Here is a 14,834-nt window from a genome sequence, read left to right as displayed (position 1 = left end):
AAAACCACATTTTGGTGAATCTCGGTTGAAGCATCTTTTGGGAAATTTGCAACGGATAATAGAGGCGACCAGCTCAACGAAATCAAAATTTTGCGGAAGGGTTGAACTCTACCCAGTTTACAAATTGAGCTCATCCGGACTTCCCGAAATTATTATTAGATGATTGCACTTTTTAGAATCGCAAGTTTCTATGGGAGAAAAGGGGCCCATGATCTCGGCAACCTAACCTAAAATGAGGAGAGCTCACTTTTATCATTTATTTTTAAAGTTTTTCTTAGATCTTCGCAGAAAACCATCGCTACCGCGCTCTCTCACTAGAATTATCGAGCGAAACCGGTATTTAGTACAGGGTTCGGTATTTTGAATTCGCAAAATTATTCGTTTTTCATTTGAATTTCTATTTATTCGTTTACGAATATTCTCTAATGAGCGAATATGCAAAACGAATGAAAACGAATTTTCTCGGAGAATTTTTCAGAAATTCAGCGAATTTCTCAAATATTCGCTTTGCCGCGCGCTCTGATTGGTCGGGCTTTGACGTTGCGCAGCCTATAATTTTATTTTCACCGCCCAAATAACCTTATAGCTCGCGGGCGCCACCCTTTTCTCGCCCGCGGCCCTGGAGTTCAGCCAATCCAGGGCTGTACGCTCAATTTCGAGCGAATATTCGCCCGAATAGGCGATTCGCGAACAATCGCTCATTCGCTTAAGAAAAGAGCATATTCGCTGCGTGTATTGGCGAATTTTTCGACGAATTCAAAATACCGAACCCTGATTTAGTAGCGTCAAATTCCTACAAGTTCAAAAAATGTTTCCCAGAAATTAGCAATATGTTTTAGCCATTTTAAAGCGTAACTGCTGAGCTTAGAAGAAAATTTCTTCATTTTCTGGCGATGCAATTTGCATTCTTATCCGCGGGTTCTAATCTTGGAGCGGTGGACTTTGGTCTAATTTACTGACGTAGCGGAATTTTTCAATAACAGATGTGTTATTCAATCGTAGAATATTGAATTTATGAGAATATTGGATTGCTAGACTTAGTGCGCATGACGTTTGAAATCATTTTTCTGGGAATTAATGATTTTCTTAATTATATAAAACTAAAAATTTTCTGGTTTATTCGTTGACTAAATGACTAAGAAAAATGGTTAGAATGAGAAATAATGGCTGAATAATTTTTCGCTCAGAAGGGGATTAATAAATAACATTCGTACTCGCTGTTTTGAATGATTTTTTTGAACATAAAAATTAAGCATCTTCCAAAATTTTTCAAAAGGTCCTTATTCAGAAAGGATTATTTTTCAAAAAAAATCTACCTGCTGAAGAACTCAACAAAATCAGCCAAATCATCTCTCACGTTCTTCGTCAATGACAAAATGTCGTAAAGCTCTCTTGTAAAAAAAGTATCAACGATCAAGAAATTTCCTTACTGTGCTTAATTCGTACACCTATTTTTCATGAAAACTTGCCGCGCGAAAGAGAAAATCGCTCTGCAGCGCCGCGCGTCACTACTACGACCAACCGATTTCGAGGCACTTGGATGATAATTTCGCCGAAGTTTTTCTTTTTGTCGGTTAGAACCATGAAGCTTGAGACCGTCTGGCTGTCAGTACAGTACTTTATCCTTTTAAGCTCTGTCCGTTATTTGCGGCTGAGGGACGAATTATTATCTATTGAAAAAAAGCTAAAGGGTAGGTACTTTTTCGGAGAGTTAATGCCAAGTGCTAACAAGAAATCGGCTTATCAGACAAGGAGACAGACGAGTCAAGATCATTTCTCAATAAATTATGATTCATAAGTTACGACGAAATCAACTGAAAGTGTACAATAGACAGTGTTCGAGGCAACCTCAAGTTCGATAAATGATGAAAAGAAGTACCTAAGATAATTCGAGATAGCCGAAATTCGTTCCAAGTGCCACTAGCCTTCTGCGGCAAATTTCTTGCGAACATGACGGGTTTATACGTAAGTTTACTTAGTTATCATTTTCATATCAGAACTCTTCCCTAGTTTGTCGACTAGACTTTGAAAGTTGAGTGCGAGACTGATGACGTTGGGACTCGAAATGCTCACTTCAGCGTTGATCTTATTTGAACAAAATACTGTTCTGTTCTCCCCGAAAATGAGTCCCCCAACGTGCCAGGTCAAGCTCTCTTAGATGGAACGTTGCGGACAACTGGGCTAACCTCAAAATTCTAATCGCGCCAAGCTAAGCAGTCCAGACGCCGAGGATTTCCGCGAGCGCGTTTCCCTTAGATTGTTTAGCGCTGAGGAAGATTTAGGGTTTTTTAGATTTCAGAATTGTTAGGAAAGGTTGATAAACGAAGGCATAATGCGCGCAAGTACGAAAGGAAGCGGCTCTCGAGATGGGCCACTTCCGAGAGTCTTGTCAGATTTGTCAGCGGCGAATGAGCTAGGCTCAGCGTTTCAGGAAATCAAAAGACTTTCTCAAAACTTTAAAGTTTCAACTTTAAAAAGTGTTCTATTAAAAAAACAATGAATTTCAGCGAAACTCTGATCAGCCAGATTAATTCAATACAATTTATTTTCAATTATCTTCTAATTTCCCTGCATGAAACAAACATTTGTAATCAATAAGACCTTGTGTATAAAATACGAAGTTTATTCGTTGAACTTATCGAACAAATTTAATATTCTTCGTCTTCTTCTTCGCCCTCAGCGTCGTTGGTGTCCATTCCAACTTCCTCGTAATCCTTTTCCAAGGCTGCGAGGTCCTCTCGGGCTTCGGAGAATTCGCCTTCCTCCATGCCTTCGCCGACATACCTTCAAAAATATAAGTTTTTGGTCGGAAAATTAAAGTCCTCACCAGTGGACGAAGGCTCTCTTCGCGTACATGAGATCGAACTTGTGGTTCAATCTCGACCAGGCGTCTGCGATCGCCGTCGTGTTAGAGAGCATGCAGAGTGCTCGTCGAACCTTGGCGAGGTCCGAGTTTGGCACAACTGCGGGTGCCTCGTTATTGATGCCAACTTTGAAACCAGTTGGACACCAGTCGACAAATTGGACGGATCGTCGGGCCTTGATGCCTGCAATGGCGGCGTTGGCGTCTTTGGGCACGACGTCGCCGCGGTAGAGCAAGCAGCATGACATGTACTTGCCTTAAAAAATTTCGAACAACTCTCATTTGAAAGACTCTTACCAGTTCTTGGGTCGCATTTGACCAGCTGTCCGCCTGGTTCGAAGCAAGCGTTGGTCAATTCCGCGACTGAAAGCGACTCGTGGAACGCTTTTTCGGCGGAAATGATCGGCGCGTAGGTCGCCAACGGGAAGTGGATTCGTGGATACGGAACCAAGTTCGTTTGGAACTCATTAAGATCCACGTTGAGCGATCCTTCAAATCGCAGCGAGGCGGTGATCGAGGAGACAACCTGAGCAATGATTCGGTTCAGGTTGCTATACGATGGCCGCTCGACGCCGAGTCTGAAGATTGACTGTTAGATTTAGCATGCGAAATGGAAAACGTTACCTCTTCGTACAGAGATCGTAGATGGCCTCGTTGTCGACCATGAACGCACAATCAGTGTGCTCCAGCGTCGTATGCGTGGTCAAGATCGAGTTGTAGGGCTCGACCACGGCAGTTGACACTTGCGGCGCCGGGTAAACGGCGAACTGGAACTTCGCCTTCTTTCCGTAGTCAACGGAAAGTCGCTCCATTAAAAGCGAGGTGAAACCGCTTCCGGTGCCGCCACCAAAGGAGTGGAAGACCATGAAGCCCTGGAGACCGGTGCAGTTATCCGAGAGCTTTCGGATTCGGTCCAGGACCCGGTCGATGATCTCCTTGCCGATGGTGTAGTGGCCACGGGCGTAGTTGTTCGCTGCATCTTCCTGAAAATAATTCTAACGACAGTTCTCATGATTTAAACTTACCTTGCCGGTAATGAGCTGCTCGGGGTGGAAGAGCTGCTTGTAGGTTCCTGAACGGATCTGGCCGATGACGGACGACTCCAGATCCATGAAGACGGATCGAGGAACGTACTGGCCCGTTCCGGTCTCGGAAAAGAACGTCGAGAAATTCTCGTTGTTCATTCCTTCTGGAACAGTTCCGTCGGGGTTGATCCCGTGCTCCAAGCAGTACAGCTCCCAGCACGAATTGCCAATCTGGCAACCGGCCTAGAAGAGACAGTTGAGGATATTGTGTGGACGAGTTTATTAAGGATATCTCTGGTATTTCTCGCTATTACCTGGCCGACGTGGATGGAGATCACTTCCCGCATGATCAGTTAGTAAAAATATAAAAACTCAAGGGCTCTGGTTCTGTCGAGATATTAAAATCTCGGCGAAGGCTGGAGTGAAGCGTTTTTTTCCTGGCCAGCCGTTTATAAACGAGTCACTTTCGAGTCAGGGAAGCGGCCCACTTGGTGGCGAGAACAAACCAATTTTGAAAAATACAAACGGTTGATCGGGAAATCAAGATTGCATGCGCGCAAATCGTGCGCCTTAGGTTGAACGGTTTGAAATCATGGAAGAGTGCCCTAAGTAAATGCCCTGCCTTCCATCCCGCATAAAGATTGCCCGTATTTTATCACCCAAATCATAAAGAAATGAGTGAAGAAAGGCTTGGTCATATTTTATAAGAATTTATTTTGTCCGATATCAAAGAGCAGGAATACAATATTAAAGAATATCATCTCTCACTTTGCAAGTTGAACATTTCTTTGGGGAAACACAAGAGAGAATCCTTCCAGAATAAAATTTGATACACAAAGAAAATGAACTTTTGGAGCAAAAAAATATGTTGAAATTTTTGAATTTTTGAACTATCAATTTAAAGAAAACAGAAATAAAAAATGTAGGCAGACATTCGCCTATTCATCTTTTTTTCTGCGTCGATTATTGATATTTTAATCACCAGGATTAGTAAAGCTACATATTTAAAAAATGGAGATAATTGTGAATTTTGAGATTGAGTAGAATCGCGGTTATTGAAGAGTAGCACCGGTAGTAGGGGAAGGTCAGAAAAGGGCAAAAAGTACAATTTTAGAAGGTGCAAGCTCAAAAGTTTGGATAAGAGAATAATAAGGAGGAAGATCACTTATTTTTAGGAATATACAAAAATGAAAAGTAGAAATTGAAAATTGAAAATTGAGGAATACAAACCGAAGAATCAAGTCGTAAGGAGAAAGCGCGGAAATTCGGTAAAATGGTTAGTAAAAAAATTAGCCCCGATATTATTTTTAATCAGACACAGTTAAGATTTAAATAAAAATCATCAAACAAACCAAAAAGTTAAGGGACCTTGTCGAGCTAGCTGAGGCGCTACTTCAAGCGCGCATCATGTAATTTGGACTTGAGATATTCTGAAAATTCTTTTTGCGTTCATTATCTTCAGAATCTCCTCTTTCTTCTCCAGGTTTTACTTTTTCTCTATCATAAGTAGTTTTGTTAGAAGTTCAAAAAAGAGAAGTTCAACTTCAAAAGGAATCAGCACTTACAATTTTCAAGATATAAAATTATAACTTATCTCATTGGAAAGCCCGGACAATTCTCTACAAAAGTTACCTTATGGGGTTTTATGAAAATCAGTGATAGAGTGGTAAGAATCAGTAATCCGAAGTTATTAGCGCGCGCTTTGCGGGAATCATGCGCAAACAAGCCAAAATAATGCCTCGCGCAGCGCGAACGCCCGCTGTGGAACCGATCCACTCCGGAAAAGCTCACCTTGATCTCGACAGGGTATTGTCATCATAACCCCATTAGGTAACTTTTGTAGAGAATTGTCTGGGCTTTCCAATGAGATAAGTTATAATTTTATATCTTGAAAATTGTAAGTGCTGATTCCTTTTGAAGTTGAACTTCTCTTTTTTGAACTTCTAACAAAACTACTTATGATAGAGAAAAAGTAAAACCTGGAGAAGAACGAGGAGATTCTGAAGATAATGAATGCAAAAAGAATTTTCAGAATATCTCAAGTCCAAATTACATGATGCGCGCTTGAAGTAGCGCCTCAGCTAGCTCGACAAGGTCCCTTAAGGAAAAAAACGTAACCGGAGATTATGCTGAATTTTTGTTGAAAAATGTCTACTGGTTATTTTAAAAAGCAAAAAGAAGAAAACGCGAGAATAATGAAATTTGATCATTGTTTTTTTATAAAGATGTTTTTCAGTTTTTTTCAGAGAAAGGGAGGAACATTAAGGAGGGAAAAAGGAGTAGGAAAAAAGTTTTTCGCGAGCACAATAATAATAAATGAACATAAAGAGTTTTTATAAAAAAGATTTATAAAAAGGGCTGAAGGGGAAAAAGCTTGGAAGCGATACGCCAGGGGAAAAGATTTTGATGGAGAGAACGTTGGGAGGAAGAGTTAATCGAACTTTTCAGGAGTCTTCAAGGCAATTCTCGGTCTTGACTTGGGAGTAGGTTGGATCAAAAAGCTCTTTTAGACTCATTCCTGAATATCATCTCCCATGTTGAAATCTTCTTGAAAGATTGTGTTTTCCTAAACAACGAGATCAACTTCGGTTAGTTCCTAAAACAACGCCACCTGTCGACCAAAGTCCATATCATGAACTGGATCCGGGTAATTTTGAACTTGCTCGGGGGCTTGTCGCGCCTGGCTCTGGGGCTGTGCCTGGCGATTTTGATTGGCTGCCATTTGACCGCCCATGTCAGTGACATCCTGTAGGCTGGGGTCGTTGATGAGCTCTTGCAACTGGCTGAAGAGGGAGCCGAACTCGGGCGTGCCGACTCCGCTCGCAAAGGAAGACGCGTTTTGATGAGAAAACTAGAATCGCCGTTTAGTTTATTTAACAAAATTTCGTTGAAGCAATACATAGTTGGAGGTTGGGGTAAATACAGTAACACACATTACAGTTGAGTAAGTCACACACGAGGCACCTTCGATAATTGTTCTTTTATTTCGGATAGACTGATTGTTTACCGTTTTCTTGGATTTCCCTGCGACAGAGGGTTAAACATGAGTAAGATCCAGACGTAGGAAACAAACAGTATAACGCAGTAACAATTTATTTTATTCTCACTGTCTGTCGTTTTTTCATTCTCGAGTTAGCTCACTGTAAAACTTCGAAACAAGCAAGTTGTTAATAAAACATGCCGTAGAGTGGATCTGGCTCATTCAAATTCATATTGAGATGAGGCTGTGAGCTGTGATTATGATTTAGGTTGTTAGAATGAATTATCGAGGCGGTGCTGGTGGAGGAAGAAACAAGTTGGATATTGTGGACTTGAACCTGATTCAACGAGCTCGGTTGTTGAAGCGTTGAGGGCTGGCCGGGCATTGGCTTGGGCTCGGATCCACCAATGCGACGAGGCGAGGACATAAAGTTCTGGCTTTGCATACTGTGCGTCGACTGTAGATCGTCGTTGAGGCTCATGATGTCTCCGGGAGAAGGTGCGCTCTCCAAGTCATCATCGAGCATATTTCCAGTTTCTAGGAATAGAGTTAGGAATAGATTCTTTTTGATCCTAACTCCTTACCATTTCCGCCGAGTTGCGCGATGAATTCATCTCGCTCTGGCATATCTGGAACATCGAGTCCATTTGATCTCATTGCGTTTTCGCATTCTTGAAGTCGAATCATCAGTTGTCTGTTCATCGCTTCCATTTTCTTTGCTCGATCGTCGGAGCGGACCTGGCGCTCTTGGCGCGTGTGCAGCTTTCGGATGTGCTCAACTGCTGCTTTGAGGATATTGCCCTTGTTCCATCGCATTTCTCTAAATTGGATTCGGACATTCGCTTGATTGTTATCGACTTACGGATCGCCAGAGCGAGGAATAAGCTGACCGAGTTCTTTGATTCGATCATTAATGTTGTACCGTCGTCGTCGTTCAACTAGAATTGAGAGATAGAAAAAATGAGTATGAAAGCTTTTCTTACTCAGATTATGATTGTCTTTTTTCTGTCGGTCCTTTTGAATCTGTCTGATCTCATCATCAGTCATCTCCTGCTTGACTGGCATGTAAAGAGTTGGGCACGACGAAGGCGAGAATGATTGAGCGACCGAACTCGCCTGAGGCGGGCGTCTGGCATTCTAGAACAAGGCGTTAGAATTCTCACCAAACTTCAATTACTAATTAAGTTTACTAATTGCTCCCCCGCTGAGCTCCGCCCAGTACGTGAGAGATACCCTAGACTTTACGCATTCGCCCTGTGTCACCTGACCTTGACCACTTTTACATTTTCATTTTGACTCTCGCTGATGGCTACGAATGACGACCGCCGAACCCGATTTCTCTCGGACGCGCGCGTCATTTCTCTGTTTTTTCGAAAAGTTCTTTTAGTAAGGAATGGTGGCTCGCTATTTTATTTACGCGAACTCGCATCTGGCAGAGAGTGAGACGGTCTCTGTCGCGGAGAAATGTCGCGAATTAAATACACATCGTCTTGAAAACAAAATCTCAAAGCTGAAAACTAACCAAAACCGAAAAAGCCCCTTACGTTCGCACAATACACCTCGACGGATCGTCAATTGAGCTATATAATCAGCTCGCCAAATGATGAGCCAAAAGCTCCAAAAGAGAGAGTGGTCAAATGTAAATTTTAACCCAAATTAAAGAGGAAAACACGGACAAAAAGGGAGAGACATCAATAAAAATGACCCAGGGCAAAGTCTTGTCTGCTCTGTTCGGGGGTTGACTGTTCTTGCTGACGTCAGGGGGAATGAGAGTAAGATACAAGTTCATTTCAGTTATGCAGACCTCAGGGTTCACTAGAAACTCAAATGGAATCTCAATTAAACCAATAGAAATCAACGAGGAATATCGGATTTTTTTACCCAAAAACTAGATAATTTTTTGATAAATGACTTGTTAAAACTCACATTCATTGGTATCATCTGACTGACGTTCGACTGTGGTTGATTCTGGTTGAAGTTCTGGTTGATGTCTCTCGAATCCTGATCCAATTTTATACGCAGTTGTTGCTCGAAGTTAGTGCCGACAGTGGCGATGTCTTCGAAAATATCCTTCATCTGAATGCGCACATAAATACTTATCTACTCTTCTGTTTTCGTATATACAACTATTATTTACGGATTTGTCTGTCTCCCGTCTTGATTTTCTAGGACTATCGGAGTATATTTACTAATGAGTAAATTTCAAGTCAATTGGAATGCGAGCTATTTTGTAAGGTAGCGAAGGCTCAAAAACATGACAACAGTGGATCGCTATCCACTCATAAGGACATAACAAGGGATTCGTTACGTAATGTCTTGTTACTGGGAGATATTTCCGCCTGTTTTGGCGGCTTTCTGACCTTTTAAGGTTTATCCTGGGTTTACTGAGGGTCGTTAACTTGTTGTACTTTTAGACAGTGGGATTTTATCGGAAGAATGTAGTCGATTGATAGATATAAATTATGATTACCTGAGAGTCTGCTCGACTAGGCGAGCTTATATCGCGATTAGGCGGCGCAGAGTGAGCACCGAAGGTATTGTTGAATTGCGATCCAAAGCGATTGCCCGGGCTGCCCGACAATCGTGAGTCCTAAATTTCTTCCGTTAGTTCTCTTCAATAATGTTATCGAAATTCAACCTGGAAAAAAGGTGGAAAATAATTCATTGTAGAAAATCTTTCATGAAAAAATAAAGCTGTCGCGAGTAAATGAACGAGGTTTTTTCCTATTGTGAATCAACAGTCGAGCTGGAAATTAAAAGATCGAGTTCGGGTACAGAGACGTTTTTTCCGAAGTTTTCAATTTCGGTCAATACGATATTATATACTGGCTTCAAGACGGGAGCTGTGACATTTGTCCTACACAAGCCGAGAGCGGCGCTACCACACTTCTCTTCAGCAAGCTACTAGCCCTATGAAGTGGGCGCCACTGAGGCTAAGCGGGCCCGCTTCAAATCTCTCAAATTTGCCGAATCTTCTTGGCTTTACTTTCTGATGTACTTATTTCCAAAAAACAATAACTTATAGTTTCAAGTACTTTCTATAATTTGAGGTTAGGGTTAGGGGGCACCTGCAAAAATGACGGAACAAACTTACCCGAGGGGGATAGGCTAGGGTTAGTTAGGGTTACCGAAGGTAACCCTAAGTAACCCTAGACTAGACCCCGGCATTTTAGGACCTAAGGGGCGAAGCCCCGTGGTAAGGGGCAATTAGATTTTGTACTTTTCCCTGATATTATGAAGGAGCGATTGATTTTGTCGAAGCTGAACTTTCAAATCGAGTGAAGATGGAGACGCGAATTCAATCGAATTGACAACTCATCCGGATGGACCGTGAGATCTGTCACCTTTTTTGCCGACTTTCTTGTTGCTCGATACAGGGACATTCATGTCTAAAAATAGAATGCTTGGCAGTTTGACCACCATATAAGCGGACTGAAATTTTCATTTTGCTCATTTCAAAAAAATGAATTTTGAGGAAGAACTAGAAAAACTTGACTCTGCGAGACTCAGAGGAAGTCAAGAAAAAGGAGAGATTATAGAAGCGACGAAAAGTGACCGAGAAAGTGGAATCGCCCTCTGGTTCCAGTACGGAGATGAATCAAAGAGATACAAAATGACCTACAAACGAGCAAACACAGCAACAACTACAGTCTTCTCCTGCCGAAAATCGAAATACAAGGCCCAGGCGAAGATCAAAGTCCTGAATCCGAATCTGATCACATCAAAGAAATACGAATACGAGCGAGAAAATAAACTTGGAAAAAAAATGGTAAAAAGAACAGTTTATGATTTCAATTTTTCATTCTCTGACAAATTCAACCTTTCTTATTATGAGGTTATTGAAGCTGTAGATAATCATACTTGCACTGAAAATCCGAAGCCCCTTGCTATTCTCCAGCAAAAAATGAAATCAGTGAATAAACAAGTGGCACTGAATTCTCACCGTGATCAATCAAAATCAATTTTTGATGGAAATGATCTCAATAAGAGCATTTCCAGTTGGAGACTTGCAAATGAAGTCGGTTTTTCGGAGAAAAAGCAAGCCCAGGTTGCGCGCCAGATTATACATCGCTCAACTCCAGAAAACGCAAAAGATCGAGTTCCAGAAAAAGTAAAAACAATGCCAATTTACGATCATGAGCTCAAAAAGGATGTGAAAGTCCAGTTTTGTCACATTGAAAATGAGGATTTGATTTTACTTTTTTTGGAACATGAGCTTGATTTATTAGATAACAATTCTCGAGAGAAATACGGATTTCCAGAGTTTCGCCCTGTATTTGGCGATGGAACTTGGGAACCAACAAAAAAACTCGATTATTTACAGCTTTATGTTCTGAGTGTTCTCTTGCCTTGTAAAAATGATCCTGACAAGTTCCGAGCGTTTCCGGTTATTTTCGCATACATGAAAAAAAGAACAAAAGAAAGCTATGATCGTCTTTTCTGTATTATAAAAGACAAGTTTCAAATGCGATACAATCGAGAGCTCGAGATTCCATTCTTTCTCAGTGATTTTGAACCTCCACTTAAATCTTCTATTGAGGATTATTTCAATGCAACTGTCACACAATGTGCCTTTCATCTTTTCAATAATTATAAAAAGAAATTTAAAGAATACACTAAGTTTGCTCCTGCTGACAACCCAGAAGTTCGTGAAATTTTTACTGTATTTAAGGGTCTTTCTTACTTGAACCCTGAATTTCTGCCAGTTTTTCTTGTTGCTATCAAAGACCATGTTAAAACCATTTCCTCTAAAAAATTGCGACCAGGATTCAATAAGTTTATAAAATACTTTGAGACTTATTACGTAAAGAGAGATTCTTTCAGTGGTTGGAACTATTACGGAAATATCTGCTCAAAAGAATTTAATATTACGAATAATGTCTCAGAGTCGCTCAATTCTAAGCTTAAAGCTCTATTTAATCATGGCGCGAATTCTATCGCGAAGTCAACTGATAATCTCTACAATTTTAAATTTCGAAATAATTTGGCAGTTGAGAATGAAGAGTTTAATATTCGAAAAGAAGAAATCAAGATCAAGTATGATCGAATTTTCCAAATAATAACTATCATTTTCAATTCGCCAAAAGATTTCGTTGAAAAAAATATTTTGAAGTTGACTTTGCAGCTGGGAGATCCACTTCACAATCTGTTCTTTCCTCCTCTTATTCTTCCTGACCTGTAAACTACCCATTATTTATCTGTTTACAAAAAAAAATTGAAAATTGAAAATTGAAAATAAAAAACTCAATCGAAATTCTGACTTCCGCCTCATTATTTGCATGGCATGATAGGTTTAGTTCCTCAGAAGTGAATTCAAAAAGAGCGGAGTTGCTTGTTGGCGCCTCGTGGTTGGGCTAGTAGCTCACTGAAGAGTGGTGTGGTAGCGCCGCTCTCGGCTTGTGTAGGACAAGTGTCACGCTACTCCTTCAAGACACGATGATCTAGGCTAAAGATTACGTCAGAAACAGTCGATTTTCAATCTGACTGTGAAAGTGTACCTTGAAGACAAAGGGTATGCGAAAATTGGAAAAGCTCATGGACGCGAATTGTTTCTCTTTTATTTGACTCTGGTGGTCAAAAAATTCAATGAAAATTCGTCATAGGACATAGCAGTAGCCGTCTGCAGTAATGTCTCTCGACACTCATGTCGTGAACATTTAGATAGACAGCACAATGTCTACAGATTAAAGCTTTTAATTGGCTTTAAATCTGTATGAATACGTGTCCATAGTAGACAGTACCTGATAGTAGAAATTTGCCGAAAACTTGAGCTCTGGATAAAAACAGAATTCAGTCATATTTTTTTCGAAAATTTTGGATTTTTGGAATCAGGGAAGACACGTGGTATATATATTGTTATAAAGCTCTATCATGCTGGGTTGAAAGATGGGATAATCGCGGGCAATCCCTTTTTGACAAGCAAAAAAGCCACTGAATGAGTATGAAACCATGGGAATATACAAAGGCGGGAAAACTACAGTAATAGCCCCAGCTAATATTGCGTAAAATCGATATCAGAGAATATGGCGCGCTGTGATTCCATTTTGTATATTCCCATTGATCCTTTCTGTATTCGAATACAGCATTGCAGTATTACTGACTCCGAATTCTCCGACCCAAAACACAATTACCAGCAAATTATCAGAGCACCGGATGTACGAAAAATCGCCGAGGTAGTCAATTTTCTCCCTCCCTATCTCTATTTTGTGTATTTTTTACGGGTGCGTCCAGCGCCGCGCTTCTGAAAAAGCTGATGTTGGGTCACTGCCAACGCTCGGAAGAAAAAAGAAAGGAAAGGAAAAATGACGATATTCCGAAGACTAATTGGCAGATAATTCTTCTGATTCGCGGCCATAAATATATCTACCGTAAAATTGGAGGAAGATCTTTCCCAGGGGAAGAATAGATTTCTTCTTCTCTTCTATAGAAAATTAGGAAAGTAGACCACCCCAGTTACTTTTTACTTACAAAGTTTTTAAATCTTTTATCATCTTTGTGCCTCCGATCTTTCTTGATTGATTTCTTGCGAAATGAGCCGATCGGACTCGTCGGGCGAGTCACGAACGAATCAGGTAAAACTGAAAGAAGAGGATCTCCGATCAGTAAATCTCCCGATTCATGGCAGTACTTGACGGGCAGGCCTTGGACAAAATTTAACTGGCAGTCGTCATATCCATTTCTGGACATGGAATTGCGAAAAAGACAGTGTTCAGCAATGATGATTGCTTTATTGGGAACGATAAATAAAATCCATTCCCGATTGTATTCTAGAGACCACATCAATTATTAAAATTCTAAGAAAATTATCTACTAAAATTGCTGATTAAACCGTCTGAACTTATGAACTCGTCTCTGCGACTTTCGGTCAAGTTCGTACGACTAGTCGGTCGATCAAAAATAGAAATCTAGTTCGGGAAGTCTGATCGTAAGGGTCGCGTAACCCCCTCCGTGGGGATCCACTAGTTTTCAGTTACAGTGTTGACTTACATTGTCAGTTTTGCGGACAGAGACGATTGGGACGGCGATCGGCTTCGCTTTGGAACGGGCGGAAGGAGCCGAGTTTTGAATCAGGTATTGTCCCTCGTATTGCTAACAGCGGAAAGTATTAAGGGGGCCTACTGGGTTAAGTCCAACTTACATTGCGCTGGTCATAGCTTGACATGCGTCCTTAATTCTTTTGTGTATCTGTTTTTTGTATTTTCTCTTCAAAAGCAGCGTCCGCAAGTCAATTGTCTTAAAATTACATGCTGTCAATTTTGAACAGTTAGCTACAGTAACGCTTGTGACTTTTTCATTTTGTGTTCCGTTCAAACGATTTCGCGATGAAACGTTTTTATTCTTAGATGGTCGTTTTTGGGCCGCCGGGTTTTTGAAAAAGTAAGGTTAGCTGTTTTTTAACAAAATTCGGCACAGTTAATACATAATAGTATGACGGGATAATTAGCTTTTAAAAATTAATTATATAAAAAAGGACAACACTAACTGTATCAAAAGACTGATTTACAAAGAGAAAGAAAGCCTTTAAAAAAAGAGCCAATAAGATTCGCGCGAAAGGCGACTTCTTATTGGCCGACAAGGGAAAGCAGCACAAATTGGTAGAATTTAAGGGTACGATTGATGGTTGTTAGTATGGGGCTAATTGGGGCAAATTGACTTGTAATTAGCGCCTCGAGGAGGTTTTGATTCCCCCCGAGGCGACGAGTGAACTATAATTTGAGAAGTAACAGGTTACAATGAATGAAAGAATCATCCCAACCCGATTGGACTGCGATAATCTTATATTGGCAGATAGTAATAAATAAACGTGCGGATCATCATTTGTCAGAATACGAGAAATGAAAAAAAATTATATATAATATGTTTTTTACGACAACGTTTGTTTAAGAATAGACCGCGAGAGATTTTTGACTTTTGATCAGACTGATGGTAGGTAGACACGGTAGACTTTCTATGAATAACTTTTCGC

At 40.7% G+C, this 14,834-nt stretch overlaps 3 protein-coding genes across 5 annotated transcripts in view; all 3 read right to left on the bottom strand.

Annotated features, from left to right (window-relative positions):
• Positions 1-14,834, bottom strand: part of LOC145698184 (organic cation transporter protein-like) — a 28,171-nt gene that overhangs the window by 11,697 nt on the left and 1,640 nt on the right. The window lies entirely within an intron of this gene.
• LOC145699799 (tubulin alpha-1 chain-like) lies at positions 2,642-4,356 on the bottom strand. The gene is made up of 6 exons (XM_081777061.1): positions 4,203-4,356; positions 3,889-4,131; positions 3,488-3,846; positions 3,161-3,441; positions 2,828-3,119; positions 2,642-2,784 (listed from the first exon to the last, which is right to left on the bottom strand). The coding sequence occupies exons 1-6, from the start codon at positions 4,233-4,235 to the stop codon at positions 2,649-2,651; spliced, it is 1,344 nt and encodes a 447-aa protein (XP_081633187.1). The 5' UTR covers positions 4,236-4,356; the 3' UTR covers positions 2,642-2,648.
• LOC145699798 (uncharacterized) lies at positions 6,085-14,119 on the bottom strand. 3 transcript variants are annotated; one of them, XM_081777058.1, is made up of 11 exons: positions 14,007-14,119; positions 13,856-13,957; positions 9,339-9,458; positions 8,795-8,944; positions 7,852-8,005; positions 7,731-7,806; positions 7,453-7,688; positions 7,206-7,405; positions 6,500-6,739; positions 6,409-6,454; positions 6,085-6,330 (listed from the first exon to the last, which is right to left on the bottom strand). In XM_081777058.1, exons 1-11 carry the CDS (start codon positions 14,028-14,030, stop codon positions 6,320-6,322), a joined length of 1,359 nt encoding a protein of 452 aa, XP_081633184.1. In that variant the 5' UTR covers positions 14,031-14,119; the 3' UTR covers positions 6,085-6,319. The 3 variants fall into 3 exon arrangements, with proteins under 3 accessions (XP_081633184.1, XP_081633185.1, XP_081633186.1); XM_081777059.1 differs by lacking the exons at positions 13,856-13,957; positions 14,007-14,119 and adding an exon at positions 12,367-12,468; XM_081777060.1 differs by lacking the exons at positions 13,856-13,957; positions 14,007-14,119 and adding an exon at positions 9,507-9,548.

This window comes from Oikopleura dioica, chromosome 2 (genome assembly GCF_907165135.1).
Source record: "Oikopleura dioica chromosome 2, OKI2018_I68_1.0, whole genome shotgun sequence".
Lineage (NCBI taxonomy): Eukaryota > Metazoa > Chordata > Appendicularia > Copelata > Oikopleuridae > Oikopleura > Oikopleura dioica.
The sequence above is the reverse complement of the archived record's forward strand: the minus strand, read 5'-3'. Positions and strand labels throughout refer to the sequence as shown.